Source organism: Python bivittatus, unplaced genomic scaffold, assembly GCF_059951505.1.
Source record: "Python bivittatus isolate LINGU-HERP-01145 unplaced genomic scaffold, Pbiv_v1 ctg000580_np1212, whole genome shotgun sequence".
Taxonomy (NCBI): domain Eukaryota; kingdom Metazoa; phylum Chordata; class Lepidosauria; order Squamata; family Pythonidae; genus Python; species Python bivittatus.
Genome location: NW_028277087.1, coordinates 4,993,717 through 5,021,055, shown reverse-complemented (window position 1 = coordinate 5,021,055; position 27,339 = coordinate 4,993,717). Strand labels below are relative to the sequence as shown.

The following is a 27,339-nucleotide window of genomic DNA, read 5'->3' as shown; positions in this document are numbered from 1 at the left end:
ACTGGACTTCTTTTCTTTTGGTCTGATACGTTTCGCTGCTTGTCCAAGCAACTTCTTCAGTCTAGAAAGTTGGTTGGGGGGACCCCATAAATGTCTTCCAGGGTGGCTGCGTTCCTCATTGACACATCAGCTCATTCAAGGGACAATAGGGGAGTGATTAGTTGAGTCTTTGGGATGTGGATGTCTTACTCCTAATCCCTCACTCATCCCCAAGTGGGTTGTTAAGTGCTGCCTCCCTGGTGAACTTGTGAAGTGGTCTTAATCTTCCTGGGGACTGATGAAAGAGCAGCATGAAAAATGGGAGACAAGTTGTGTCTGAGGTGCCTCCACCTCTACTGAGGGAACACCGACTATACAAACATTTGCATTCTCTCCAAAGCTAGGTTTGCTACACACATTCGATGGCCTGGAAAAGAAATGGCAAATTAAAGAACTCATTACATTTTTATTTCTAGCAGCCAAATTGGTCATTGCTAAGCAACAGAAATGTCTAGACCAGAGTTTCTCAACCTTGACAGTTTGAAGATGTGTGGACTTTTAACTCTCAGAGTTTAACTCCCTCTCATGCTGGCTGGGGAATTCTGGGAGTTGAAGTCCACACATCTTCAAGCTGCCAAGGTTGAGAAACTCTGATCTGGATAGTATTTCACTGGATAGATGGGGTAAAATTTGGTCTATAGCTTTGCCTGAAAAAGATGAAATCCATTCTATGAAAGCCAAAGTAATAAATGAGAGCAATTAAAGGAAAAGGTATCGCCTAACATAATGGAGGAACATTCCCTTTTTATAGAAGAATTTTTAGCTGTTTGGGATCAGTGTGTCCAGGAATTATTTCTAAAATTGGGTCTAACAGAGGTGGTAGAAGAAAAGATGTCATTGCATAAAATAGAAGCTGAAGGTGACTTGAATAAGGATTCTAAAATGGACTTTAAAGAAATGCTAGACTATGAGAGAGACATGGAAGATATGGGAAAAGATGCTGGGGATCTGAAGATGGACTTAAAGTCACTTGATTATGAGAATGACATGGAGAAAGAAGCTGTAATGGATCAGAACAGTGAGTCTGAAAGCTATCCCACTTTGGACCCACAAAGGGAAACACTAAATCTCTAAAACCTTTTCTGAAAATAGACAGGAAGGGAATAAGTGATTATTACCTGGGATTTTATTTGGAGAAGAGATTGAAGATTGAGCCTTTTAAAAAGAAGAGAAAGGAATTTAAAGATGACTTATCGGATCAGGGTTAAATTTCTAAGTTTTGATCCTGCGTTAATATTGAATTTTCTTTTTCTGACCAGGACTGTAAGATGCTGATTTACTGTATACCTGTAAAAACGATTTATTTGGTTTCATTTAAAATATACATGTTATTATTATTGGCCTTTCTTATGCTTATGGGGACAGATCTTTTATGTTTTATTTCTCAGAAAAATTTTTAGAAGTTAAAATACAAAATAGATTTATGTGTCCAAGCTTCAGATATATAGTTTATTATCATTGGTACTCTTAATGCTTTTGCTGGTTAGACTGATGAATTTTTAATAATTTGGTTATTATTTAGGGATGAGAAATAGGATGAAGAGGGCTTTTCTCTGTAATATTAGAGAAAGTGTTAGTTACTGTTAATGCATATATTTGTTTGAAGGGAGGGGAGGTCACTTTTTATATTTCTTTCTCCTCTTTTCTTCTTGTTCTTTTTGTTTGTAGTTTATTTTCATTCTGCATTAGCTTTTATATATGTAAAACTTTAATAAAAATATTATTTAAAAATGGTTTATTCAATAAGCAGGCTATGGGCTTGATGTGACTGGGGGCAATGTGGTTTATTCTTAACCCATTTTGGCAAGCCAGTTTGAGCTAATGGTTAAGAGTGTTAAAGTTGGCCAGAGAAATCCAGCTCTGAATTTGTTCAACAGCAAAGCGACTTGATGGCCTTGGCTTAGCTATTCCAATAACTATTTCACCTGTATCTTCTGAATATTCAACAAGATGGTGGTGAGACTGTAAACTAGTAGGGAACATTGAGAACTTAAGCATTGTCCTGCTGGAGCTGACTCCTGTTCCATCTAGTCCAGCAGTCTCTTCTCACAGTGGCCCAAGGAAGCCCACTGGTTTCCCAGCAGATGGTCTTCACAGGCAGTCCTGCTGCTATCAAGGCTAATAGCCCTTGGTGGAAATGAAATATCAGATTTTTGGGAAAAGGTGTTGAATGAAATGTCATGTATAACTATATACAATGTTCCTCAACCTTAGCAACTTTAAGATATGTGGACTTCAACTCCCAGAATTCCAGGCTGGCTGGGGGAATTCTGGAAGTTGAAGTCCACTTGTCTTAAAGTTGCTAAGGTTGAGGAACACCAACTATACAAACATTTGAATTCTCTCCAAAGCTAGGTTTGCTACACACATTCGATGGCCAGAAAAAGAAATGGCAAATTAAAGAACTCATTACATTTTTATTTCTAGCAGCCAAATTGGTCATTGCTAAACAACAGAAATGTCTAGACCAGTTTCTCAACCTTGGCAGCTTGAAGACGTGTGGACTTCCATGCTGGCTAGGGAATTCTGGGAGTTGAAGTCCACACATCTTCAAGCTGCTAAGGCTGCGAAACTCTGATCTAGATAGTATCTTACTGGATAGATGGGATGAAATTTGGTCTATAGCTTTACCCGAAAAAAATGAAATCCATTCTATGACAAGCCACAGTAATAAATGGTGGGATTTCCTTGCAATTGCTTGTATCAAAAATTATGGGCACGTTAAAAGATATCAATAGTATGAAAATGTTTATAAATTCAGTAATTTACAAACATATGTAAATGTTTATAAATTCAGTAATTTAAAAACGAAGTTCTCCTAACCTCAGATATGGAAGCTGGACTCGCATTTGGACAGTTTGTCTTAGCACGGCCTGTCAATTAAGCCATAGTTGATTGAGGTCAAGCACTAGAGTTAATTAAAACCATGGTCTATAAACTGCAAGGTGCACGTAACTGCTTGGCACAGTGCATGAATTAGGCCATTGCACCAGGTGGCCACATTTTTAATTATTTGGACTGAAGTTATATATAGAGGGAAACTTTTATTATGGCCAAGCATTTATGGATTGGAGTTTGCTTTCTTCAGCTAAATACTTCATCTAGAAGAGGAACCTAGAACACATGGCTCCTGTTCTTGGTGCCAACCATCCAGCAACCTTCTCCAGCTAACTGTATTTCTCTCCCGTTTTCTTAGCAGCCCCAACTTGCCGTTCTTTGGCTGCGCAATGGGCACACTCTACATTCAATCATTTCTCAAGGCTGTTTGGACAGCATAAATATTGGCACTGTATACAAATAAGCCTATTTTGCAAGTCAAAGACCATTTTAGCTGGGAATGATGGGAACTGAAATCCAGCCTGCCTGGAAGGCACCCAATGAGGGCTACTGCATAAAGTCCACATTTGTTTGTACCAGATGGCTGGGTACAGGGAATTTAAAAAAAAAATGTTTTTGGGTTTAATGTTATTGCAGATGCTTCTGCCCTGTCTTGAGGGGTGTTTGAGAACATTCCACATCCCCACAATTGAAAGAGGGTCTCAGTTATACATCAACCTCTCTGAAAGTATGGTTTGCCCAAGAAGCTCAACATGGAGACAAGCTCACACACTCAAAGTTGTCCAAAAACTGCTTTTTAATAAGAGCTCCTTAAATTAAGTCTAGTATCACAACCAGCAGTCTTAGGAACCTGGCTTTACTTTCAATACCAACCCTCACCCCTTAGTACCAGACAAACGGTGAACAATGTCCCCCTCCCCTCCCCTTCCTCTCTTCCCAAACAACGAAAGGTTTGTTTTAAAGACCTTCTGACAGATCAGCTCTAGGTGCTACTACTACTACGGGGATCCATGTATGTTTATCACCCACAACACAATGGGGCCTATGTCAAACACCAAAATGAATCGGATACACTTCTGGTGATGGTCCAAATGTAATGACCAAGCTGCCTCGGCCATCTCCTGCCCCCGCCCCCCAGTCTACTTCTCAAGTCCATCAGAAGCTAACGTTGCTTTTAGCCCGTTGTGCTGGAGGAGCATGGTGTCCTGGCCCTGGGCCTGGTCTTCTCCAAGCTGGCAAGCAGCCGCCGCCTAAAGAATCTCCCGCTGTATTTGAGTCCGGTCAGGTGTCTCAAAGTCGGGGGCATTTGTTCCTGGGTGATGTCCACATAAACCGGGATGACTTTCGCCCCCTTCTGGTGTACGGAATGGACAAGGTTCCACTCCAAGATGCGCTGGCACCAAGGGTCAGTCACTGAATGGGGGGTCAAGAGGATGATGGCAAACCGACTGCTTTGAATGATCTCGTTCACGGAGGCCAAAACTGGCTCCCCAGCCACGTGGTCCTGATGCTCAACGTAGCCATGGAAGCCTTGCTCAGCCAGCATCTCACTGATGGCAGTGGCAATGGGATCGTCATCCAGGCAATACCAGAGGGAGAAATCATATTGGAATGAAGGAGATGTCATGGCGTAAAACTAGAGCAACTGCCCTTGGGGGCAAGTGGTGATTTTCTCACCCCCCACCCCCACCCACAAAGTCCACTTGTCCCAGCCTATCTCAGTATGTGAACTCTGCGGAAACTACCCGTTGACTTTCCCCAAAGAGAGGTGTTTTGTTCTAAACGTCTGTATGAAGAAAACGGAACAAGGACCAATGGAGCTCTGCAGAACTAAGAGCAACAGTGAATTGGGGGCCAAAAAAATAAAAATAAGGCTAACTGCACAACCGGGCATCTCAGAGTGAGCACAGCGAAGAGATTCGGGCCCTCAGGAGGCTTGTAGCGGGCAACTGGTTTTTTGACACACATTCACAGAACCTAAAACACAGACGGTGTTTAAGATGTGTAGCGTAGGCATGCTGAAATCACATCACAATCGCAAGTCTTTAGTTCAAGCGTGGCACGATCCTGCAGGGGACGTGGGTCAACTTTGCTGTGGTCACTTCCAAAAACGTATCTCACAAAGCCCTTTGCTTCATCTCTAAGATGCCCTGCTCCAGAGTTGCCCCAGCCAGTTTCAGCTCTTCACACTTCTCCTTGAGCAAACTGCAGGCCTTCTGGAGGCGGTGGTTCATCTCCACGTAGGACTGGGTCAGCCGGTAGAGGCGTTCCCTCTTGGCCTCTGGATCTTCATTCTTCGTTGGAATGGGCAAATCTGAATTCAGGCAAAATGGGAACCGGGGTTGGGGAGGGGTGGGGAGAGAGACAGAGATAAAGTATGCTACCTTTGCAGAGCGCCTATGCAGCTTAGCAACAAAACACTGCTAACCTAGATAGTCCTAGTTTCCATGCAATAAATTCTAGGCTCAGCTAGAATAGACCCCAGGCAGATGTTCTGGAGGATGGTTATCCCTCAAAAGAAATTTATTTGATCTCCCACTGGATTCAGTCGAAGACAACTTCCTGTATTTCTGTTAAAATCTGATCTTAATTCAAAACGATGAAAATTCATATTTCTTCTATAATGGAAAAATACATCACTTTCAAGCAAAATGTCCTAGGATCAATCCAGCAGTTTTAATTGGGCTGGAAATCACAGGCTGCCTGTGTACTGGGTAAGGCAGTCTGGTACTAAGGCCACTTTGACACTATACGCATGGTTTATTTACTCAGGGTTTGTTTAAAGCAGTGTTTCTAAGATGTGTGACTGCAATTAACACCAAGCTGCTTGGTTCACATATCAGGCTAAGTGATAAAGTTGTTTAATAGGTCTGGCTCCTTATTTTGTGTGAGCCAGCCATTCTCATTCACTAACCAGGCTTTGTGGCTTAGAATCGTGCGTAAACTCAAAGAATGTTTCTAATATGGGGCGGGGGAGGGGGGCAACCTGCAGCCTGGATGCAGTTTCCTGGCACCCATAGAGGAGCACAGCCAAAACTTTCACCAGTGTTTCCATTCTGTGGGGTTGAAGGGGATTTTGGAACCCCAACACCCCTCCCCCAAACTGGTAGATATTTTTGGGGGGGGTGATAGTTTAACAGGTAAAATGCACAAGGAGGGGAAGACACCAGGTGGAGAAAACTTCCCTATGAAGTGTGCACAGAAGTCAGAGAGACAAGGAAGTAGACTTTTAGCAACACTGGTACATTTTTAAAGAACTTTAAAATTTTTATAAACATAAATTTATAGGCCATTACCCACCATCCTTCCTTTATTTTACACTACTCTCTCATTACTACATCACAGGAAGTCGGGTAGCACCTTTTCCGACTAACCAATTTTATTAAAAGCATAAGATTTGTGAGCTCACAAAAGCTTATGCCTTTTAATAAAATTGGTTAATTGGAAAAGATGCAACCAGATTCCTCCTGATTTTCTGTTATCATAGACTAACACAGCTACCTTCCTACAATGTCATTATGTTTGTGAGTGCTTGTGTGTATGGGTGTGCGTGTGTGTGCGTGTGTGTTTAGGCATACCCTGTTCAATTTTTTTAGAAAACTGCATATATAATTGCAGCTTTATGTTGCAACTGTAGATATGCTTACTTTTGAATAAACTCTCTTATATTAATTCCAAGTAACTATGTGGATCCTGGAGAAAGTCTATCTATGTGGTCGCTAAGAGCTAACACAGACTTGATAGCATATAATTAATCAATCATATGGAAGATTGCATATGTAGTACAGATCACAGCTTTGCAGCCCCCACTTGGAAATGATCTGCTCACCCATATCAATACACAACCATGGTCTGTGATCACCCATTCAGGAGCACGGGGACAGAAATATGTCAGAACTGCACTGGATAGGCAACTGGGGGGAGATAGGATAAGTGGGGAGATTGCATTATTTTGACTTCCCGCAGTGGCGCCAACATATATTTATGCAGTGATATATGGGACTGACCTTGGGAGACAGGGGGAAGAGCTGCAGGCTAGACAACAGTCAGACAAGCGGCAGCTGAGCCCGCAGAAGGAATGTGGGCATGGCAAACGTCTCAGAAGGGACCCTCCCTAGTTTCCTGGACTGTAAAGGTGAGGGGGGAGAGATGTCCTTTCAGACTTGCAAGATTCTGTTCATGTAACCTTGCAATAAAGTTAGAGCTAGTGTTTATGGGTGTGCTTCTTGTTTGGACTACCTCACACAGCTGACATCAATCTTGCAACCTCCCCCCCCCTCACCTTTACAGTCCAAGAAACTAGGGAGGGTCCCTTCTGAGACGCTTGCCACGCCCCCATTCCTTCTGCGGGCTCAGCTGCCGCCTGTCTGACCGTTGTCTGGTCTGCGGCTTCTCCCCCAGTCTCCCAAGGTCATTCCCACATACCGTTACAATTTACTTTTCAGTGACAGATGGAAGCCTCGGGCCTTTTACTTTACATTCAGGACACTGTCTGCAACTTGGCATGTTTATCCTCTACATGCCTTTTCATCCATGTCAAGCTTTAACTCTGGTATAGATTCTCATCTGCCATGAGATCTTCCAGATAGTTATATATGGATCGTCTGTTTGCTATTTCAAATAAAGCAAATCTGGGGTAACCCAGTTTCCTGCCTGCATTTACTTTGCAACTCAAAATGCAGAGGACAAAATACGGGCCAGATCTTCATACCTTCATTGGGCTCCACCAGGAGGACAAAAACGGGGTCATTGGGCTGGGCACGCTGGACATCTTCAAGAATCTGTTCTGCGTTGGGGGGCTCAGGGCGTGTGGGTAGAACCACCCGCTTCTTGGCCTTTGAGGTCATTGCTTGGAAACAGGTGCCAGAGGGCACTGGAACGAAAGAAGAGTTGCAGAGAGAAACAGGAGGGTTGGATATTTGTTCTGATAAGCTTGGATAGAAATGCACTGGTGCAACTGTATGTGAACAGGAACTCCAACATTAAATTGCAGAGTGGTTCAAGCTCAAGAAACTGTTTGGTCAGGGGTTTTTATTCCTCCATATGAACTTGAAGCCTAGCCTGAATGAGATTTGATTTTTTAAAAATAAACCTTCATCTTCAAAAGCCCTAAGGAGCAGTCAAAAGCCAGTTTGATACAGTGGTTAAGGCATCAGGCTAGAAAGCAGGAGGCTGTGAGTTCTAGTCCTGCCTTAGGCATGAAGCCAGCTGGGGGACTTTGGGCCAGTCCCTCTCTCTCAACCCTAGTAAGAAGCAGGCGAGGGCAAACTACTTCCAAAAATGTTCTCCATTTAGCCATCAGAAGTCAAGTCTGACTTGAAGGGGTGCGCACACACCCATAAAAAGAGCAGGTATTTTGAGTTTGATGAAAACACCACCCGATGCACCCACTGATCAAATCACTCCCCGATCCACCCAAAATGCCATCAATGGAAAGAATAAATATCCTAAATGAGTCAGGACAGTCCAAAATATTCTCTGTACAGGTGTGGGGTAAGGAAGGTATAGATCCAACTCAAGAAGAGTTAGCTTTTGAAATTTGCCTTTATAATGTGCTTGTCTTGCAGCAAAAGTTAGACATCTGAACAAAAAATGTGAAGCCAACTACTAAATCTGGATGTTTTACTCCACATAAGGGCTACGTTCATTCATAGGCTTCATCTTCATCTGCGGGGGGGGGGGGGGGGGCAGGAAACCAGAAAACCATGCTGACAATTCCTTCTGGTCTTCTGTAACTAGAAAGCAACCTAACTATGTGTGCTCAACTAGTTAAATTAATAAACAGTTTCAATTTAGTTAGAAAGGCAATCTTATGTAATTTATTTAAAAAACCACATTGCAGGTGCCATCTTAGAAACAGGAACATCACCACCCAACTTCCCTGCATTTACACAGAACAGAATGTTGCTTTTATAATAGCAATTATTTTAAACCACCTAAAGGTAAAAAATGCTTCCAGCCAGGACTGTTAATAGTGCCACTGCTCTGCCTCCCAACACAATGTTTGGAGTAGGAGGCATAACACCGTCTTCTATGAAACCCATGTTTTAAACATTGCTTCTATCATCTTTTTTTCTTAAAAAAAAAAATCTATTAAAGAGGAAGAAATGGAATAACATACACAGCCTTTCGACTGTCAGTGCTAGGAGCTATCCATCTGAAACCATCTAAAGAAATGGTTTTCCCTTTCAAAAAAAACATGGTTTTACCAAATGTAAACTATGGCTGATTTAATTAACTGTAGGGAAGGAGGAAGACATGATACAGTGTCAAAAAAAGGTGCTTGAAATGCAAACAGTTCAATACCAGCAAATGTCAGGATACATGCAAAACTATCCCCCAAGATCACACTTTTGAAATTCAATGGCAAACTGCTGAAAATCAAAAGCATAATGTTACGCATTTTTAAAAAGAAATTAAAGTAGATGCATTAGGCCTCTGATAAGCTGAAAACACTTTTTTTATATAAAAGTTTCCTTTTTCATAAAAAAGGGCCCCCAAAATCCAGATATGGCCATGCAGGAGATGCTACTGCACCATCACCACACCCCTTGCAGTCCTCTGAAGCCAAAAACTGTAAAAAAGAAAAAGGAAAGAAAAGCCATTCCCATTTGTTTTTTAAAATCACCCTTCTCATTGTGCAAACTCTTCCTGCTCCAAGTTAGGAGGACATTGCCCCACAGATTCAGTTAATAAAATTAATCGGATAGGTTTTAAAATATCTCGGGTTGATCAAAGAGAAGCCCTATTGATTTCTACAGGAATTTCAGGAGCCGCAATAGTCACTCCTTAAAAACCCTATGAAACACAACAACAGCACTTTTGAACCAAGTTCCATGGCAGCCAACCCACAAATTATCTCAGTTAAGCAAAGCTATCTCCCACCTACCAAGAATTGTTTGTTTCCATCTCAGTTTTGTCTCCATTCAGCACCTCCCTCCACTTCCGCAAGGCTAGAAACCACAATCAAAACATTCTTTGTTTGTCAATGCAGGATTGGGAACAGAATGAGTTAAATGAATTATCTGGGTCCCTCAGTTACATGCCCAGGGGCTCACCCCATCCAAATTTCTCATCTGTTACTAGGAAACTGCAGTTTCATCTGCAGGTGTGAGTATGTAGGTTTATAAGGGGAGAAGAGGTATGCATTTGAGGATGAAGAGCTCTTTTGAAGGGGTGGGGAAAAAGAAGGCTGTGAAATCCTTTTCTTTGCCTTGTTTAAAAAAGCCCTCACTCCTGCGCTGATCAGGAAGGACAGCCCATCCATTCCAACCAGGTTCCAGAATGTTCACTACTGGCTCTGCAGTCCTTTCTGCGAAGGATGGCTATGCAAGATGCATGCAGGGAAAAAAAAAGGGCGGGGGGAGATACAGAATACATCCGCACATGCATCCATTCTGCAGATACCACACCCACTCCGTTGCAAGTACAGATACACACACCCTCAGAGCCTCAATTTTACCCTCCAGCAGTCGTGCCATGGAATGATCTTCCCTTATCCATCGTCTTCCTCAGCCTCTCCATTTCCTTCCCATGGCACATTACTCCCCCCACCCTGCTGCCTGCTCTGTCGTTACAGCCCGCTTCCATTCCCTTCCTCCATTTCTATCAGCGGCAGAGTTTGCATCAAAAACTTCCCCCTTCTCCTTTCCCCAGCCCTATCCGTCTTGCAATGGGCGGGAGGGGAATGTACCCTTCCTCCCCACCTGGCTGGATTTCTCCTTTTTCTTTCCTTTCTTACCCTCCCCTGTCTTTCCCCCTACCTCCCCCCCATGCTAAACTATCTAGGACATGAACACACCCCACCTGATTCAAGCCCCCCCTCCTCGAAGGCCCTCCAGGAATACACCTGCCCAGCCCCCCCCCCCCAGGTGGCACCCTGGCCTGGCTCTATCGAGGGTCACCTTCTCCTTCAGACCTGCTCTCTCCTCCTCTGGAAGGATCCTGAATCCCTCCCCATAACCAGATCCTCCCCTCCACGATCAGCCTCTAGTACAGTTCCTCCTGCTCAATTAAGCAACCCCCCCGCCGGCTTCCTCCATATTCCTACGACCCACCTCCCAAGCCAGCCCTACTCCTGGCTCCCCGGGAGACCCTCGCTCTCTTCCCACCACTAGCATCTCCCAGGCTCCAGCTCCCCGAATGGCCACCCTGCACACGCCCTAACCCAGCCCCGCAACAGACCACGATCTCTTTCCCGGGGTCTCCCTTCACACAAGAAGGTCCATCTCCTCAAGGTCCCCCCCTCCCCAAGAGGACGCCCGCCCCAAATTAGACCTCTTTCGTGCCCCCCCCAGGTTAGGCTCCCCTAAGCTTCCTCTGTATTTATAGATACCCCCTAACCTTCACCCCTCCCCCAAATAACCCCCCTTCCTCTTCTCACCTGCTCTTCCTCCTCCTCTCCACCACCTGATTCCCTCCCTCCTTCCCTTTCCCAAGCCACGCCCCACGCCAGACCACGCCCCCGCCTCCCCCTTTTCCGTTTTCGGGTCGGCCCCTTCCGGTTTCCGTGCGAACGTGGCACGCTTGCGATGGAGAACCCCGGGGAAGCGCTCTAGACCCCCAAGGTTGATCTCTATCATGTCTCTGGCTGATTTGGAGGGAAAAAAGGGAGAGTAATGCAGGAGGAAACGCCCGGGGGAGTCCTGCATTGCTTACTTCGTTTTTTCGCTATGCAAAGGCAAGGCTGCCTGTGAAAGACGGAAACATTGATTTAATACCTTTTCTTAATTCATTGAGTCAAGTGTAACGAAGAAAAGTTTTTTTTTAACTGGCACTTTTGGCGATGCTTTCGTATTTTTGGCCAAAAGCTTTAGAAATAACTTTTTCACCGTTTTTTCTCCCCTTTTTTTCAGAAATGAAGTCAGCGACCACGAAAATGAATCCACAAATGCATCCTGTTTTCCATTGCAGAGGTGGATTCTGATCTTTTGTAACGGTTGAGGTTATTGTAATGACAGCATTCATCTCAGATGTTTAAAAACACGAATGAAAACTGTTTTACACCTGTATAAAAAAAAACTAATCCTGGCAGTGACTAGTTGCATGCTGGATGTGTGTCAGAACCCTATCTGTGTAGAATAGCACACTTAGAGTAAATCTGGGTTTGGATTGCAATTGTGGCATCTTGCCTAAAATGTGCCGGGACTGGGCGTAATAAGGCTGGTGACCTGGTTTTCCCCTTCTTGAGGTTCCTAAAAGCCTTACATGGAAGACTCAGCAAAAGCCAAGAGGCTGGGCAAGGCCTGTTAACCATGGCCTGTGGAAAATTGCAGCTTGGAATGTGAGAGGAATCTGGTAAGGAGGATTCATTACCAAGGGAAAGGAATGGAAGAAAAATCGATACATTGTGAGTCTGTGAAATTAAGAGAAGGGGGGAAGGCTGGAATAGACCTCAGTGAAGGTGGCCTGACCTTGCCGCGTAGAGTTTGACGAATAGATGCCGGGAAGGGAAAGCACAGGTTGAATTGCCCCCCAGAGTATGTTTGGAGAGGGGCGGCCTAGAAATGCTGTAAAATGAATAAATAAGGACAAAATGTAGGTCAGCAGGTATGTTGTCCCCTAGATGGTTGGGTGTGCCTACTAAAGAGTCCGTACGTTGGTGACAGTTGCACGTTACACTTCATTGACTGCATCCGTTAACTTCACGGGAAGCTGCCGCTGGTCCAGAATGCAGCGGTGTGGGCAACTACAGGCCCACGTTACACCTCTGCTCCATGAGCTGCACTGATTCCCAGTGGGCCTCCGGGTGGAATTCAAGGTGCTGGTTGTCACCTATAAAGCCCTCCAAGGCCCGGGGCTGGGTTATTTGCCTCACCCCACTTATTTCTACCCATTGTTTCTGTCAGTCTACCCTCTGGAACACCACACCAAGCCTCTGCCTCAAACTGGCCCCAACCCTGCTGGCTTTCATAAAGCATTGGAGACTTGGATGTGCTTCAGGGCCTGGAGGTTGGGAGGTTTAATGGCCTACTGAGAGTCACTTGTTTTGTTGGGTTTATCCTTGGTGACCTTTTTTTTTTAAAATTCTTTGCTGTATGGCCACCAACTCAGAGAGTTTGAAAAAGGGGCTGAAAAGTCACGGATTGTTCCCTTGGCGGCTACTAGTCCTGAATCCTTTAAAGACCAGCACATGGGAAGCAACAGAAGGAACCATTTGTTCACCTGGTTTTGGGCTCTGTCTCTCACCAAGAGGTGGGAAGGATGAGTCCTTGGTCTGATCAATGTCAAACCCTTGATATTCCATTCTTGAGTTCTTTTTTTAAAAAAGGAGAAATCTCAAGTGCTATACAGAAATACTGGGGGATGTTTTAAGTACTAAGAGCCTCTGGGAAGTGCCTTTATCCAAACCACATTGGGTTTCCTATTAAACAATGCGGTTTTTTTCCACATCACCCAAAGTCAGATCAGCACCAATTCTGAATGGCGTTTAGAAAAACTGTTAAGACCTGGTTATTTCAGAAAAAAGTTAGGGAGGAGTGAAATGGGTCCCTACCTTTGAAAGAAGTATTTGGTGGTTAATGATGAACAGCTTATATTATTAATATTATTATTATTAATAATTATTATTATTAATGGAAAGGATCTTGGAGATGATGATGATAATAACAATAATAATAATAGTAACAATTTTTATGTTACTGGTTTCATTCCAATGTTGGTCTTATTTTGTAACCTGCTCAGGTTGAATCAAGTAGCATATAAAGCAGAGTAAATTAATTAATTAATTCAATAAAATGCAGCACTTGGGAGTAATTTCCCATTTTAGACTGTTGTTTTTGCAGATGCTATTTCCTTGAGAACAAGAACAGCCCCACAGGTCTGAAACGGGTAAACAAACATATTCCATAATAGAGAGATGTCTTGAACCTATTAGATTTTCACATGATTCAAAGCTGAAACAAGAATATATGTCCTAAATTAAGCTCTTAAAAATCCCCCATCTGTACTAACTCAGTTGTATTTCATAGGATCATGGTTGGAAAGGATCTTGGAGATCATCCAATCCAACCCTCTGCCCTTGGAGAAATGAACGACTTGAGCAGGTCTTGGAAAGGGGCATTTGCCTCTCTGAGCCTTCTTTCCTTCTGGCCCCAATTTTGCACACACACAAACACGCACACATCTTGATTCTGCAATTGGTTTGCAGACCTCATGGGGCAAATCAAATCAAATCCCCATCAGGACCATTCCAAATGGGTTGGAGTTCAATTTCTATAATCATTAGCCCAGTGTTTTCAACCTTGGCAACTTTGAGATGTCTGGAGTTCAACTCATGGACTTCAATTCCCCATGCTGGCTGGGGAATTCTGGGAGTTGAAGTCCAGACATCTCAAAGTTGCCAAGGTTGAGAAACACTGCTTTAGTGAGTAGGCCCTAAGAAGACTTGAGATAATGAAAAATCTAAGTATTACAGAGAGTGGAGCTTTTTATTGGTCATTATTTAGGGACGAGAATAAGAATAATTTTTTAAAAATCCCATTTCTCAATACCCCAAGTCCTTCCTGGGATGGCGTTTCACCTCTTAGTATTAGCATCAAAAGGGTTTTGCCTTCCAATACTTCTTCCCTAGCTTTGTATTCTCTTTCCGTAGCACACGCCAGTATTCCATGGTGTCAGGATCCAGTTCTTCCAGCTTCTTAGGAGGCCCTAGGTACATATTGAAAAGCCTAGAATGGGGAGACAGGGGGAAGGAGTAATAAAATGGAGTCAAGAAGCATCTCGAAAAGTTTTTAAACAGCAGAGATTGTGGCTTTCTAGGGAGGGCTAATCTACAATTCCCACTGGTTTAGGATGAGGGAAAGGATGATTAAAAAATGTGCAAGTGGGAAAATGTTGCATGAGGCTGAAAAACAGGCACAAATGAAGTCAAAAAGTTACAAATGAAGGAGCAATGTGGAGAAAAGGGGTCAGCTGGAAAGCTGACAATGAGAACTGATAGGAAGGCTCTACGCCAGTGTTTCAACCTTGGCAGCTTTAAGATGTGTGGACTTCAACTCCCAGAATTCCCCAGCTAGCCATGCTGGCTGGGGAGTTCTGGGAGTTGAAGTCCACACATCTTAAAGCTGCCAAGGTTGAGAAACACTGCTCTACGCTGCCAAGAAGGAGATAATGAGAACACTGAGGCTTCTAAGAGAGTAACTTGTGGTCTGTAAGCTACTGTAAACAAATTGCTAAAAGTTGCAAAAAAACCTTCCAGGCAACTGGGCAAGTTCCAAGAGAGAACTAAGCCAACCAATATTAGGAAAAACTCTGGAGGCCTTGAGACCTTTTCTGCCATCATGACTGATCCTGTGCATCAACAAGAAACAGTACTGCTGGTGCTAATGTATTTATTTATTACAGGTAGTCCTTATTTACAGACAGTAATTGGGACCAGGAACTCTGTCGCTAAGCGATGCGGTTGTAAGGTGCGACATCATGTGACCGTGCCAATTTACAGTGGCAGTTCCGGCCGTCCTTGTTGCCGTTGTTAAGTGAATCCTACGTGGTCACAGCGTCCCGCGGTCACCATTTGTGACCTCCTGCTGATTCTCCATTGACTTTGCTTGTTGGAAGCTGGCAGTGAAGCACACACATGGCAATCACATGACCGTGGGATGCTGCGACCATCATAATTGCAAGCTGGTTGCTGAGCACTTGAATTGCGATCCCATGACCACGAGGATTCTGCGACAGCCGCAGAGGACCCCTTGTAAGTTCCCCTCACTCACTGCCATCATAATTTCAAATGGTCCCTGAACAAGTGGACATTAAACAAGGATTACCTGTATTATGTGCCTTTACCAAGGCACAATCTAAAACAAAAGCTGATTATTATAGTTGAATCCAATAAAATTAACTCAGAACCTAGAAAACAAACCCCCAAGTAAGTAATGTAACAACAATACATTTGAAACAACATCCTGGGATGGGATTGAGTCTATATACATTTTTTATATACATTTTTAAATCTAGGTAAATAAATAATTATTTACCTAGATTTTAAAAATATATTAAAAAAAAATCAACCCTGATTGCTCATTGGAAGGATCGATAATGGAGCTCAAGCTCAGATACTTTGGTCACCTAATGCGAAGAGAGATCTCTTTGGAGAAGACCCTGATGCTGGGAAAGATTGAAGGCAAAAGGAGAAGGGGACGGCAGAGGATGAGATGGTTAGAGAGCATCACGGAAGCAATGAGCATGAAACTGAGCCAACTCAGGGAGGCAGTGAAGGACAGGAAGGCCTGGCGCAATATGGTTCATGGGGTCACGAAGAGTCGGACACGACTTAATGACTAAACAACAACAACAACAAAATAAATAATAATTTACAACAGGGGTTAGCCTGGAACTGTCACCCCAAAACAAAAAAAAACCAAAACAGGGTGGCTGGGGATTTCTGGGAGTTGAAGTCCACACATCTTCAAGTGGCCAAGGTTGAGAAACACCGATATATGGTAATACTTTTTAAGTATATGGTAAAACTTTTTAAGAGTACCCCATATTTCCTGTATATACTTGCATTTAAGCCCATCTGTGGATAAGCTAACCCTCAAATTTTTAACTAAAAGATCGTGAAAAATGCGGGCCAGCTTATCCGCAGTGGCACATTTTTCATGGCATTTTGGTTAAAAATTCAAGGGTCGGCTTATCTGCGGGCAGGCTTATCTGCAAGAATAGACAAGCCCTACACGGCATGGGTCCAGGTTGCCAGAGAGACTGTCCCACCCAGCCAGGCAGAGAAAGCATGTTACGGATCCTGTCAGCGAGAGAATGTTGACTGGCAGGTCCTGGGAGGAGAGCCTTCTCTGCTGTTGCCCCCACCCTGTGAAATATTCTTCCCTCCAGAGGTGAGGCGGTCTCCTACCCTCCCAGCTTTCCGGGAGGAATGGAAGACCTGGCTCTGCCAACTTGCGTGGGGCGAGAAGAGATACAACCAATCCTGGGGGTGGCTGGCGCCTTGAAGACGCTCCCTGAGTCTAATAACTCCTAGTTAACATCAGTCTCTTGGAAGTATTATATAGGAACCTCACTGTTGTAGTGTATTTTAATTAATATTTATTCAGTTTTAATTAATATTTATTCTTGTTACTGGAAACCGCCCAGAGTTGCTCTGCAGTGAGATGGGCGGTGTCAAATTTGAAACATACATACATTGTTGTTGTTGTTTAGTCGTTAAGTCGTGTCCGACTCTTCGTGACCCCATGAACCATATTGCGCCAGGCCTTCCTGTCCTTCACTGCCTCCCTGAGTTTGCTCAGTTTCATGCTCATTGCTTCAGTGATGCTATCTAACCATCTCATCCTCTGCCGTCCTCTTCTCCTTTGGCCTTCCATCTTTCCCAGCATCAGAGTCTTCTCCAAAGAGATCTCTCTTCGCATTAGGTGACCAAAGTATCTGAGCTTGAGCTTCATTATCGATCTTTCCAATGAGCAATCAGGGTTGATTTCCTTTAAGATTGACTGGTTTGACCTCCTAGCAGTCCAGGGGACTCTCAAGAGTCTTCTCCAGCACCACAGTTCAAAGGCATCAATTCTTTGGCGCTCAGCCTTCTTTATGGTCCAGCTCTCACAGCCATACATTACTACTGGAAAAACCATAGCTTTGACTATGCGGATCTTTGTCGGCAAGGTGACGTCTCTGCTTTTTAATATGCTATCCAGGCTTGCCATAGCTTTCCTCCCAAGGAGCAAGCGTCTTTTAATTTCATGGCTGCAGTCTCCGTCTGCGGTGATCTTGGAGCCCAAATAAATGAAGTCTGTTACTGCTTCCATTTCTACCCCTTCTATTTGCCAGGAATTGATGGGTCCAGATGCCATGATCTTAGTTTTTTTAATGTTGAGTTTCAAGCCAGCTTTTGCACTCTCCTCTTTCACCCTCATCAAGAGGCTCTTTAGTTCTTCTTCACTTTCTGCCATTAGGGTGGTATCGTCCGCATATCTGAGGTTGTTGATGATTCTCCCTGCAATCCTAATTCCGGCTTGTGATTCTTCCAGCCTGGCATTTCTCATGATGTACTCTGCATATAGGTTAAATAAGCAGGGTGACAGTATACAGCCTTGTCGTACACCTTTCCCTATTTTGAACCAATCGGTTGTTCCGTGACCGGTTCTAACTGTTGCTTCTTGGCCCGCATACAGATTTCTCAGGAGACAGGTAAGGTGGTCTGGTACTCCCATCTCTTTAAGAACTTGCCACAGTTTGTTGTGATCCACACAATCAAAGGCTTTTGCATAGTCAATGAAGCAGAAGTAGATATTTTTCTGGAACTCTCGTGCTTTCTCCATGATCCAGCGAATGTTGGCGATTTGATCTCTAGTTCCTCTGCCTCTTCGAAACCCAGCTTGTACATCCGGTAGTTCTCGGTTCATGTATTGCTGAAGCCTAGCTTGTAGGATTTTGAGCATAACCTTGCTAGCATGTGAAATGAGTGCAATTGTGCGATAGTTTGAGCATTCTTTGGCATTGCCCTTCTTTGGAATTGGAACATAAACTGACCTTTTCCAATCCCGTGGCCACTGTTGCGTTTTCCAAACTTGCTGGCATATTGAGTGCAGCACTTTAACACCATCATCTTTTAGTATTTTAAATAACTCCGCTGGAATACTGTCATCTCCACTAGCTTTGTTGTTAGCAATGCTTCCTAAGGCCCACTTGACTTCACTCTCTAGGATGTCTGGCTCAAGGTCAGTGATCACACCAGCGTGGACATCAGGGACATTAAGATCTTTCTTGTATAGTTCTTCTGTGTATTCTTGCCACCTCTTCTTAATCTCTTCTGCTTCTGTTAGGTCCCTGCCTTTTTTGTCCTTTATCATGCCCATCTTTGCACTAAACGTTCCTTTTATATCTCCAATTTTCTTGTAGAGATCTCTAGTCTTCCCCATTCTATTGTTTTCCTCGATTTCTTTGCATTGTTCATTTAAGAAGGCCTTCTTATCTCTCCTTGCTATTCTCTGGAAATCTGCATTCAGTTGCTTATATCTTTCCCTTTCACCCTTGCTTTTCGCATTCCTTCTTTCCGCAGCTATTTGTAAAGCCTCATCAGACAGCCATTTTGCTTTCTTGCATTTCTTTTTCTTTGGGATGGTTTTAGTTGCTGCCTCCTGTACAATGTTACGGACCTCCATCCATAGTTCTTCAGGCACTCTGTCTACCAAATCTAATCCTCTAAATCTATTCATCACCTTCACTGTGTACTCACAAGGAATATGATCTAAGTCATACCTGAGTGGTCTAGTGGTTTTCCCTACATTCTTCAATTTAACCCTAAATTTTGCAGTAAGCAGCTCATGATCTGAGCCACAGTCAGCTCCTGGTCTTGTTTTTGCTGTCTGTATAGAGCTTCTCCATCTTTGGCTGCAAAGTATGTAATCAATCTGGTTTCGGTATTGACCATCTGGTGATGTCCATGTGTAGAGTCGTCTCTTGTGTTGTTGGAAAAGAGTGTTTGCTATGACTAGCTTGTTCTCTTGACAGAACTCTATTAGCCTTTGCCCTGCTTTATTTTGTGCTCCAAGGCCAAACTTGCCTGTTATTCCGATTACTCCTTGACTTCCTACTTTAGCATTCCAATCCCCTATGATGAAAAGGACATCTTTTTTTGGTGCTAGTTCTAGAAGGTGTTGTAGGTCTTCATAGAAGCGGTCAACTTCAGCTTCTTCAGCATCAGTGGTTGGGGCATAGACTTGGATGACTGTGATATTGAATGGTTTGCCTTGGATACGCACTGAGATCATTCTGTCGTTTTTGAGGTTGTACCCCATTACTGCCTTTCCCACTCTCTTATTGACTATGAGTGCAACTCCATTTCTTCTAAGGGTTTCTTGCCCACAGTAGTAGATATAATGGTCACCCGAATTAAATTCACCCATTCCCGTCCATTTCAGTTTGCTGATTCCCAAGATGTCAATGTTCAGTCTTGTCATCTCATGTTTGACCACATCCAGCCTGCCTTGGTTCATAGATCTTACATTCCAGGTACCTATACAATATTGTTCTTTACAGCATCGGACCTTCTTTTCGCTTCCAGATACATCCACAGCTGAACATCCTTTCGGCTTTGGCCCAGCCGCTTCACTTTCTGGAGCTACTTGGAATTGCCCTCCGCTCTTCCCCAGTAGCATATTGGACACCTTCCGACCTGAGGGGCTCATCTTCCGGCGTCATATCTTTTAGCCTTTTAACATTGTCCATGGGGTTTTCTTGGCAAGGATACTGGAGTGAGTTGCCATTTCCTTCTCCAGTGGACCCCATTTTGTCAGAACTCTCTGTCATGACCTGTCCGTCTTGGGTGGCCCTGCACGGTATAGCTCATGGCTTCACTGAGTTACGCAAGCCCCTTCGCCACAACAAGGCAGTGATCCATGAAGGGGATACATACATACATACATAAATTTAAAAATGCAGTATATTTTGTGGCTTTGCACTTGCCCTCTGGTTTGAATAACTGTGGGGTTCTAGCATCCCTGTAGGACTAATTGATTGCCTCTCAATGTTGGTTACATCGGCCTCCTCTCTCTCCCTCCCTGCAGCTCTGCAATTTCTCTGCCTCTCGAGTTTGATGAACCTGATTCAGAGGTAAAGAACTGCAGTTTGAAACTGGGAGCCGGTGGGTGGAAGCGTTACAGCGAGAAGTCCAAACTTGAACTAAGGAGGAAATTCCTGACTCTGAGGGCTATGAAGCAATGGTACAGGCTGCCTCCGGAAGTTGTGGGTGCTCCAACCCTGGAGGTTTGAGGGAAAACCAGATTGGGGTTAGGGCTGGGAGGGAAGAATTCAATTCAAAACACTACAGAGTGTGTGTGTGTGTGTGTGTTTTTGATCCAAAATGTTCCAGAACGTCCACTTCTTCATTCCTAATCCATGGACCACTGTGCCTTTCTTTGCAGCCATAAGGACTAGAAACTTTATTCGTTAAGAAAGCCAACATTTGCAGATTCCAGAAATCAGGACCCAATACAACTTTTGGTGTCCTTTTCTTCATTTACCCAGAACAGCGCAATAGCAAAGAGGAGCAAAAGAATCCGGCCGCCCCAATCTCATTTCTCCTTCACCTGCAATCATAACTGCTAAGGCCCACTGCTCACCATTCAGGATATTCGGAGTCTGGCTTCAGTGCTACATCCGTCCCTTCCTTGTAGATGTTCACTCCCATAGCGTGGGTGGTGAGCATCACCGGGTCCTTGCATACTTCAGGGCCTTTAAGTTCTTCTTTGGAAAGACCTTTCATTTTGCCTTTCCCTACTAAAAAGAAGAAAAAATATATATATTTCATTCAGGAGCTGCTTTGGCATTTGCACAAAACATGTGCATGTTATTCAGAGGTGGGGGAAGGAAGGGGGTTGCTCTGAAAGTCAAAGCATCTCTGGGGATACGGAAAAAAGCTGATTTTATATTCCTTTTTCAGAGGAACGACCGTTCCAGGGAACTCAGGCCAACGCCCCTAGAAAATTACTTTCCAGAAGCAGCTTCAAGTCAGAGAAGATGGCACCCTGTGCTACAAAGGCTCCAGAATACAGGAAAGCTGTTGTCAGTGTTGCTATCATGAGGACTAGCCACTTTCTGCATGTACAATCATCTGGTTTACATAACCCCCAAGCCACACTAGGTATTTTGTTTAGTTTGGGCTTAGTATATTGTATGAACCCCAGCCACTGTAGTATATATAAATTATATAAAGCTTAGCATAATATAGCTGAGAGATAGTTTGGTGTGGTGGTTAAAGGCACCAGACTAGAAACTGGGTGACTCTGAGTTCTAGTCCTGCCTTAGCAGAAATGCCAGCTTTGGAACAGTTCCTCTTTCTCAGGCCAAGGAAAAAGAAGGCAAGGGGAAACCACTTCCAAAAATCTTGCCAGGAAAACAGCAGGGACTAATCTAGACATTTGCCAGGAGTCCAGATGGACTCGAAGACCACACACGCAAAAAAGCTAAATCCACAAATCGTGACCTAGCACAATGGATTTAGGTTTAGCGTTTTATCAGCTCCCAACCAGTTGAGAGTTATTCAGCAAATGGCGGTTGAACAATGCACAGCTTAGCCCACTGTACGAAGGTGAGGTGAGGTGAGGTGAGGTGAGGTGAGGTGAGGTGAGGTGAGGTGAGGTGAGGTGAGGTGAAAGACCCAGACTCTACCTCCTTCTCCAGACCATGGCGTCTGGAGGCGCCTAAATAGAACAGTCCACCCTCAGCCTCAGAAGCTCATTGGCTGAATTTGGGCCAGTCCCTCCAGCTCAGCCCAAGAGCCAATCAGGTGTAGTGGAGAAGATGCTGGACAGAGTGGGGAGACCAGGTAGGATATAAGTTAAATCAGTGTTTTTCAACCTCAGCAACTTTAAGAGGTGTGGACTTCAACTCCCAGAATTCCCCAGCTAGCTGCCTGGCTGGGGGGGAATTCTGGGAATTGAAGTCCACTCCTCTTAAAGTTGCAGAGCTTGAAAACACTGAATTAAATCAATACCTAAGGATATTTCTCCTTTGGGGAATTCTGGGAGTTGAAGTCTCCGCATCTTAATGTAGCTGAGTTTGAGAAACACTGCTCTATAACATTATTGGCCCTTGCTACTTACAAGTGGATTGCCTATAGACGTAGATTTTATATGGACAAGTACAATGAAATATGGGACTCATTTATACAAAATACAGTAGGTTAAAAAAACTATGATAGTCATAGAAATGTACTAGAATAATATTTGCATTAGATAAGTATATATAGAATCGTAATTGTTTATTGTTATAATGACATATCAACATGGGTTTTTTTGTATTTCTTTCACATTTTTGTTAAAGCACTTTCTGTGTGTTTTTTCCTTTTCAATAAAAAAATAAAAATTAAAAAAAAAAATTATTGGCCCAAGTTTTTTTCACATTTTCTATGGGGAATGCATCTGCATGGCTGTGCACAATCAAGAAACCCATCTCTCTACAAGCGGTGTAGTGTGTACCCTTGTACACACTCATTACTGAACAAGAGCAGCAATAATATCCTGATCAACAGTAACAATAAATGCTGGTGGCTGATAAAATTTCTGCGAATTCTCAGGTGCCATTTCTAGAGATCAAGAAAGACATATGGAGAGTTATTGCCCAGGCCTATTAACTCTGCAGAAAGTTAATACTAAAAACCTCCCACAATATCACTTTATAAAATTTAGAATAGTGCATATACAATGCATACTTTACGACAGGGTTCCTCAACCTTAGCGACTTCAAGATGGGTGAACTTCAACTCCCAGAATTCCCCAGCCAGCATGGCTGGCTGGGGAATTCTGGGAGTTGAAATCCACCCATCTTAAAGTTGCTGAGTTTGAGGAACCCTACTTTACAACTTCACACATACACTAAGCGGTTAGCTATGGGGTGCTACATTTGAGAAAGGCCAGTCTGGAGCTGCAAAAATTGAAAAGAGGGCAACCAGAATAATTCAGGGCACATTTTCCATACAAGAAAAAGCTAAAAGAGTCACTTGTGTAGTGAGATGGGCAGCATATATAAATTTGAAAAACAAATACATAAAATAAAAAATAAAATCTTGGCAGGAACATACGATCAAAAGATACTGAACCATTACGGCAGAGAGAACATGGATGGTGAGAATTTTTTCTCCCTCTCTCCACACACTATGGCAGTGTTTCTCAAACCTGGCTACTTTAAGATGTGTGGACTTCATGGCTGGCTAGGGAATTCTGGGAGTTGAAGTCCATCTGTCTTAAAGTAGACAAGGTTGAGAAACAGTGCACTATAGCAAGAGAAAGGCATCCACAGGCAGGTCAAAAAAGTCAAGATGTTGCCCATGACTGTTAATCAAAGCCATGCATGTGTGACGTATGAAAAAGAGGCAGGGCTTCAACTACGTGGCCATGGCCACCAGCTTGACTTTTTTGACCCCCTCCCATGCCAGGGCTCATCCAAAGCAGCTGTCTGGAGGAAAATTTACAGCAGATAAAAGAAACACCTCCTTTTTACAGATTATCCATCTGATGATTGTATTCCCATGCATTGTGGTGACAGCTACTAACTTGGGTGACTTTAATAGGGGACTGGCTAAACTCATGGAGGACAGGTTTATCAAGTGGTATCAAAGATTCAGTTTTTTCTATGGGTTAAGGACAGCATGCCTCTAAATACCATTTGCAAGGGAGAAATGGTGGGAGAGGGGAAGGTCTCCCATTCCTACTTGCGAGCACCCCAGGCACATCTGCAGTAAGAAATAAAATCCATAATTCAACCGAGCTACTCTTAATTTTACTGAATAATCCACATTTGGCTGGGTTCACACATCACGCCAAGTCACAAGCAAGAAAACCACGATCTGGTTTAGGTTGGTGAACCCATCCACCTCTTTCTGCCAAGGAATGTTTTTAAACCATGGTTTGTTCAACACGAAACAGGACCAATAACCACAAAACATGGGCACAGAGATATATGGTTTGGCATCCTACTGTGGGTTTTTTTCCCTTTCTTCATGTTCTTAGCAATACAAATAAATTAAAAGGTTTGTTCAACGAGACGATCCTGGAGAAAATCTATCTATGGAGTCACTAAGAGTCAACATGGTCTTGATGACACCAATCAACATGCCCAAGCAAACTAGGTTTATGCAATGCTAATCCACAACGGCGGGATGCATATATCCTGCAGAACCAAAGTAGAGAGGATGCTGGCTTAGGTAACTTTTGATCTGATCCAGCAGTGCTCTTGTAATATTCCTTAAGGCAGGTTCCTCACCAAAATATTGTCTGACTTCCTGTGATATCACTGAAGGTTCACACCAATCAGCCCCGCTTAACAGGGAAGCAAGAGTCAAAGTCAGCCTTCAGATATTCTTGGTCAAGTCCTGATACATCTGGACGGCCCTGGGTTGGGAGCAGCTCTCTAAACCAGGGTTCCTCAACCTTGGCGACTTGAAGAGGTGTGGACTTCAACTCCCAGAAGTCCCCAGCCAGCACAGCTGTGCTGGCTGGGGACTTCTGGGAGTTGAAGTCCACACCTCTTCAAGTCGCCAAGGTTGAGGAACCCTGCTCTAAACTCTGCTGCAAGAAAGGGGTACAGCGGTATCGCTCAAACTTGGCAACTTTAAGAGATGTGGGTTTCAACTCCCAGAATTCCCCTGGCTGGGAGTATAGCAATGGCCCGCTGTGGGCAACGGGGAGCACGAGTAGGTCGCTGTGAACCTCGTCCAGCGGAGCTCTCCTTATGGAAGTCTGGGGTGAGAGCGAAAATGGAGCCTCCATGCAGAGGAGCAGTCTACCAAAAATAAGCAGAGGCAGAGGAGGGCTTCCGGGAACACCTGGGGGCCATGGGAGAAGCAAGACGGTGGGCTGAAGGGGTCTCTGTCTGCCGGGGGGGTGCAAGGCTCTTCTCAGACGCCCCCCATCCGACCATGAGGACGCCCAAGGCGCTCCCTTCCGGCCTGGCTTACCCGGTCTTTTGGCCGCATAGTTCCTGACCGTCAACCGCGACCACGGAAGGCTGGAGACGGAGGAGCGGGCGGCAGCCCACAGCTGCAGCCCCACTAAAGCCATGCAACCTCGGAACCTCCTCGCTTGCTGCGTCGGGAGGCTTCAGGCGCACGGAGTCGGCGCACAAACAGAGAGCATCCTGGGAAATGTAGTTCCTTTGCCTCCTCCGCGTTCCTGCTGCGGCCGCCGCGCAGTCGCTGGAGGAGCAGCCTACCTCAGCCTTCCCCAACCGGGTGCCCGCCTCAAACGTGTTGCAACGCGAGCTCCATCTTCTCCAGTCCGCCTGGACAAATATTTCATAGGTGGCACCCTGCCCCAAGGGATTCAGCTATTGTTATTTCTGATTTTACTCTCATTTTAATTTCCAGTGTTTTTGAGTATGCCACATCTGACTGGTCAGCGATTGTAAATAAATTTTACTAGTAGTACTTACAACTCAATGCTAGGTAATTTGGGCATCTTCCAGATGTGTGGGATTTCCAGAATCCCCCAGTCAACAAAGAAGAATTCTGAGAGTTGAGGTCTACACATCTGGACATTCTTTAGGCTGGGAACCACTCATTTAGGAATGCAGGTTTTAAAAATTGGGTTGGCTGGCAAATCCTGTTGAATTGCAGTTCACATCTCTTGTAACCAGTAGGACTGAAAAGTGATGGAAATTACAATCTAAGAATTACAGAACTATAGAATAGTAGAGTTGGATGCTACATACAAAGATCATACAACCTTTTCAATGTGCAGGAAAAATACAAACACCATTCATGAGAGCTAATTGTCAAGCATTTTCTTATAACCTTCTGAAGATGGAAAGTCCGCAATCTCCATATGTGGACCGTTCCACTGTTGTACAAATCTTACTGTCAGGAAGTTTTTCCCTTATATTTAAATGAAATCTTGTTAGCTGCAACTTACATAGTACCCATTATTTGTGATCCTAAGAAAAATGGGAAAATGGGATGTCCCCTGTCCTTAATTGTTTATGAAATTTGGGCATGGTATTGACTCAGCTGGAATGGTTGGTAAAGTGAGATTTATGATTTGGCATCTTTTGCAAAACAGTCAATTGTGGTTTATTTAACAAACCATAGTTAATGCATGTACCATATTGTCTAAACATAGCCTTTATATCTTTCCAAACCTGGTGCTCTTCCTATGTGTTTCGGAATTACAGGACTTGAAGCCCAACACGTCTGCCCATGTTGGCTAGGTATTATGGAATGGAAGTCCAGTACAACTGAAAGCAACCAGGATAGGAAAGGCTGGGCTTAAATCAGAATGGGCTGATGCAAAGTCTTCAGTATCATAGCAAGATAAATGTCCTTTTCTATACAACTCTTGGAGCTGCAAAAACTCTGTTCTCACCTACATTTTCTTCTAGAAAAATATATATTGTATTTCTAAGGTCTTTTGAAATAATAGTAATTCACATTTGGACAGCAATTTACCTTCTGATGATGATCTTACCTAGTTGGGTAATGAAACGTCTGCAAGCAAACCACCAAGCTCGGAGAGCACCAAGGACTCTACGGTTCAACCCTGAGCTACAGATCTTCTCTTCTACTGGATCACATATGGGCATCAAACGCTTCAGAAAGCCCACAAATGGGAGAAATTTGCATGTAGACCAATCTCCACCAAGGAACAACTATTCTTTCTGCACGAATGCCTACGACAGCATGCCCTGCCCACCAGTGTCAGATACAGAGCTCCAATAAACTGCACAGCTGGATGGAAAATAACAAGGCGGCCAAAAAATGATATGGCTAATGATCATGGAGGCTCCCCTCAAACTAAAAAAATACCAGCATACCATAGATAAATGCAAGGAGCAGCTGGAACAAACCATGACCCCAGAACACTCAAAAGGGCTGACAACCACCATCAAGACTGCATCTCTAAAACAAGCTGAAAAAAGGGAAACAAAACTCCAAACCAAACTATAAAAGCTAAATCCCAGAAGCAAAGAGGTACTTGAACCCGAATGGGTAGTCAACATGTCCAGCCACCCGCCATC

General features: G+C 43.9%; 2 protein-coding genes across 7 annotated transcripts; both read right to left on the bottom strand.

Moving 5' to 3' along the window:
* Positions 1–3,655: 3,655 nt before the first annotated feature.
* Positions 3,656–11,326, bottom strand: CUNH19orf25 (chromosome unknown C19orf25 homolog). 6 transcript variants are annotated; one of them, XM_007441315.3, is made up of 4 exons: positions 11,261–11,326; positions 9,767–9,830; positions 7,589–7,750; positions 3,656–5,191 (listed from the first exon to the last, which is right to left on the bottom strand). In XM_007441315.3, exons 2-4 carry the CDS (start codon positions 9,801–9,803, stop codon positions 4,995–4,997), a joined length of 396 nt encoding a protein of 131 aa, XP_007441377.1. In that variant the 5' UTR covers positions 9,804–9,830; positions 11,261–11,326; the 3' UTR covers positions 3,656–4,994. The 6 variants fall into 6 exon arrangements, with proteins under 6 accessions (XP_007441377.1, XP_025030854.1, XP_025030852.1 ...); XM_025175086.2 differs by lacking the exon at positions 11,261–11,326 and adding an exon at positions 10,340–10,630; XM_025175084.2 differs by lacking the exon at positions 11,261–11,326 and adding an exon at positions 10,091–10,333.
* A 2,961-nt stretch (positions 11,327–14,287) lies between these two features.
* On the bottom strand, positions 14,288–25,448 carry MRPL54 (mitochondrial ribosomal protein L54). Its single transcript, XM_088149402.1, has 3 exons — positions 25,286–25,448; positions 20,952–21,108; positions 14,288–14,546 (listed from the first exon to the last, which is right to left on the bottom strand). The coding sequence occupies exons 1-3, from the start codon at positions 25,386–25,388 to the stop codon at positions 14,414–14,416; spliced, it is 393 nt and encodes a 130-aa protein (XP_088005528.1). The 5' UTR covers positions 25,389–25,448; the 3' UTR covers positions 14,288–14,413.
* Between the last annotated feature and the right edge of the window lie 1,891 nt (positions 25,449–27,339).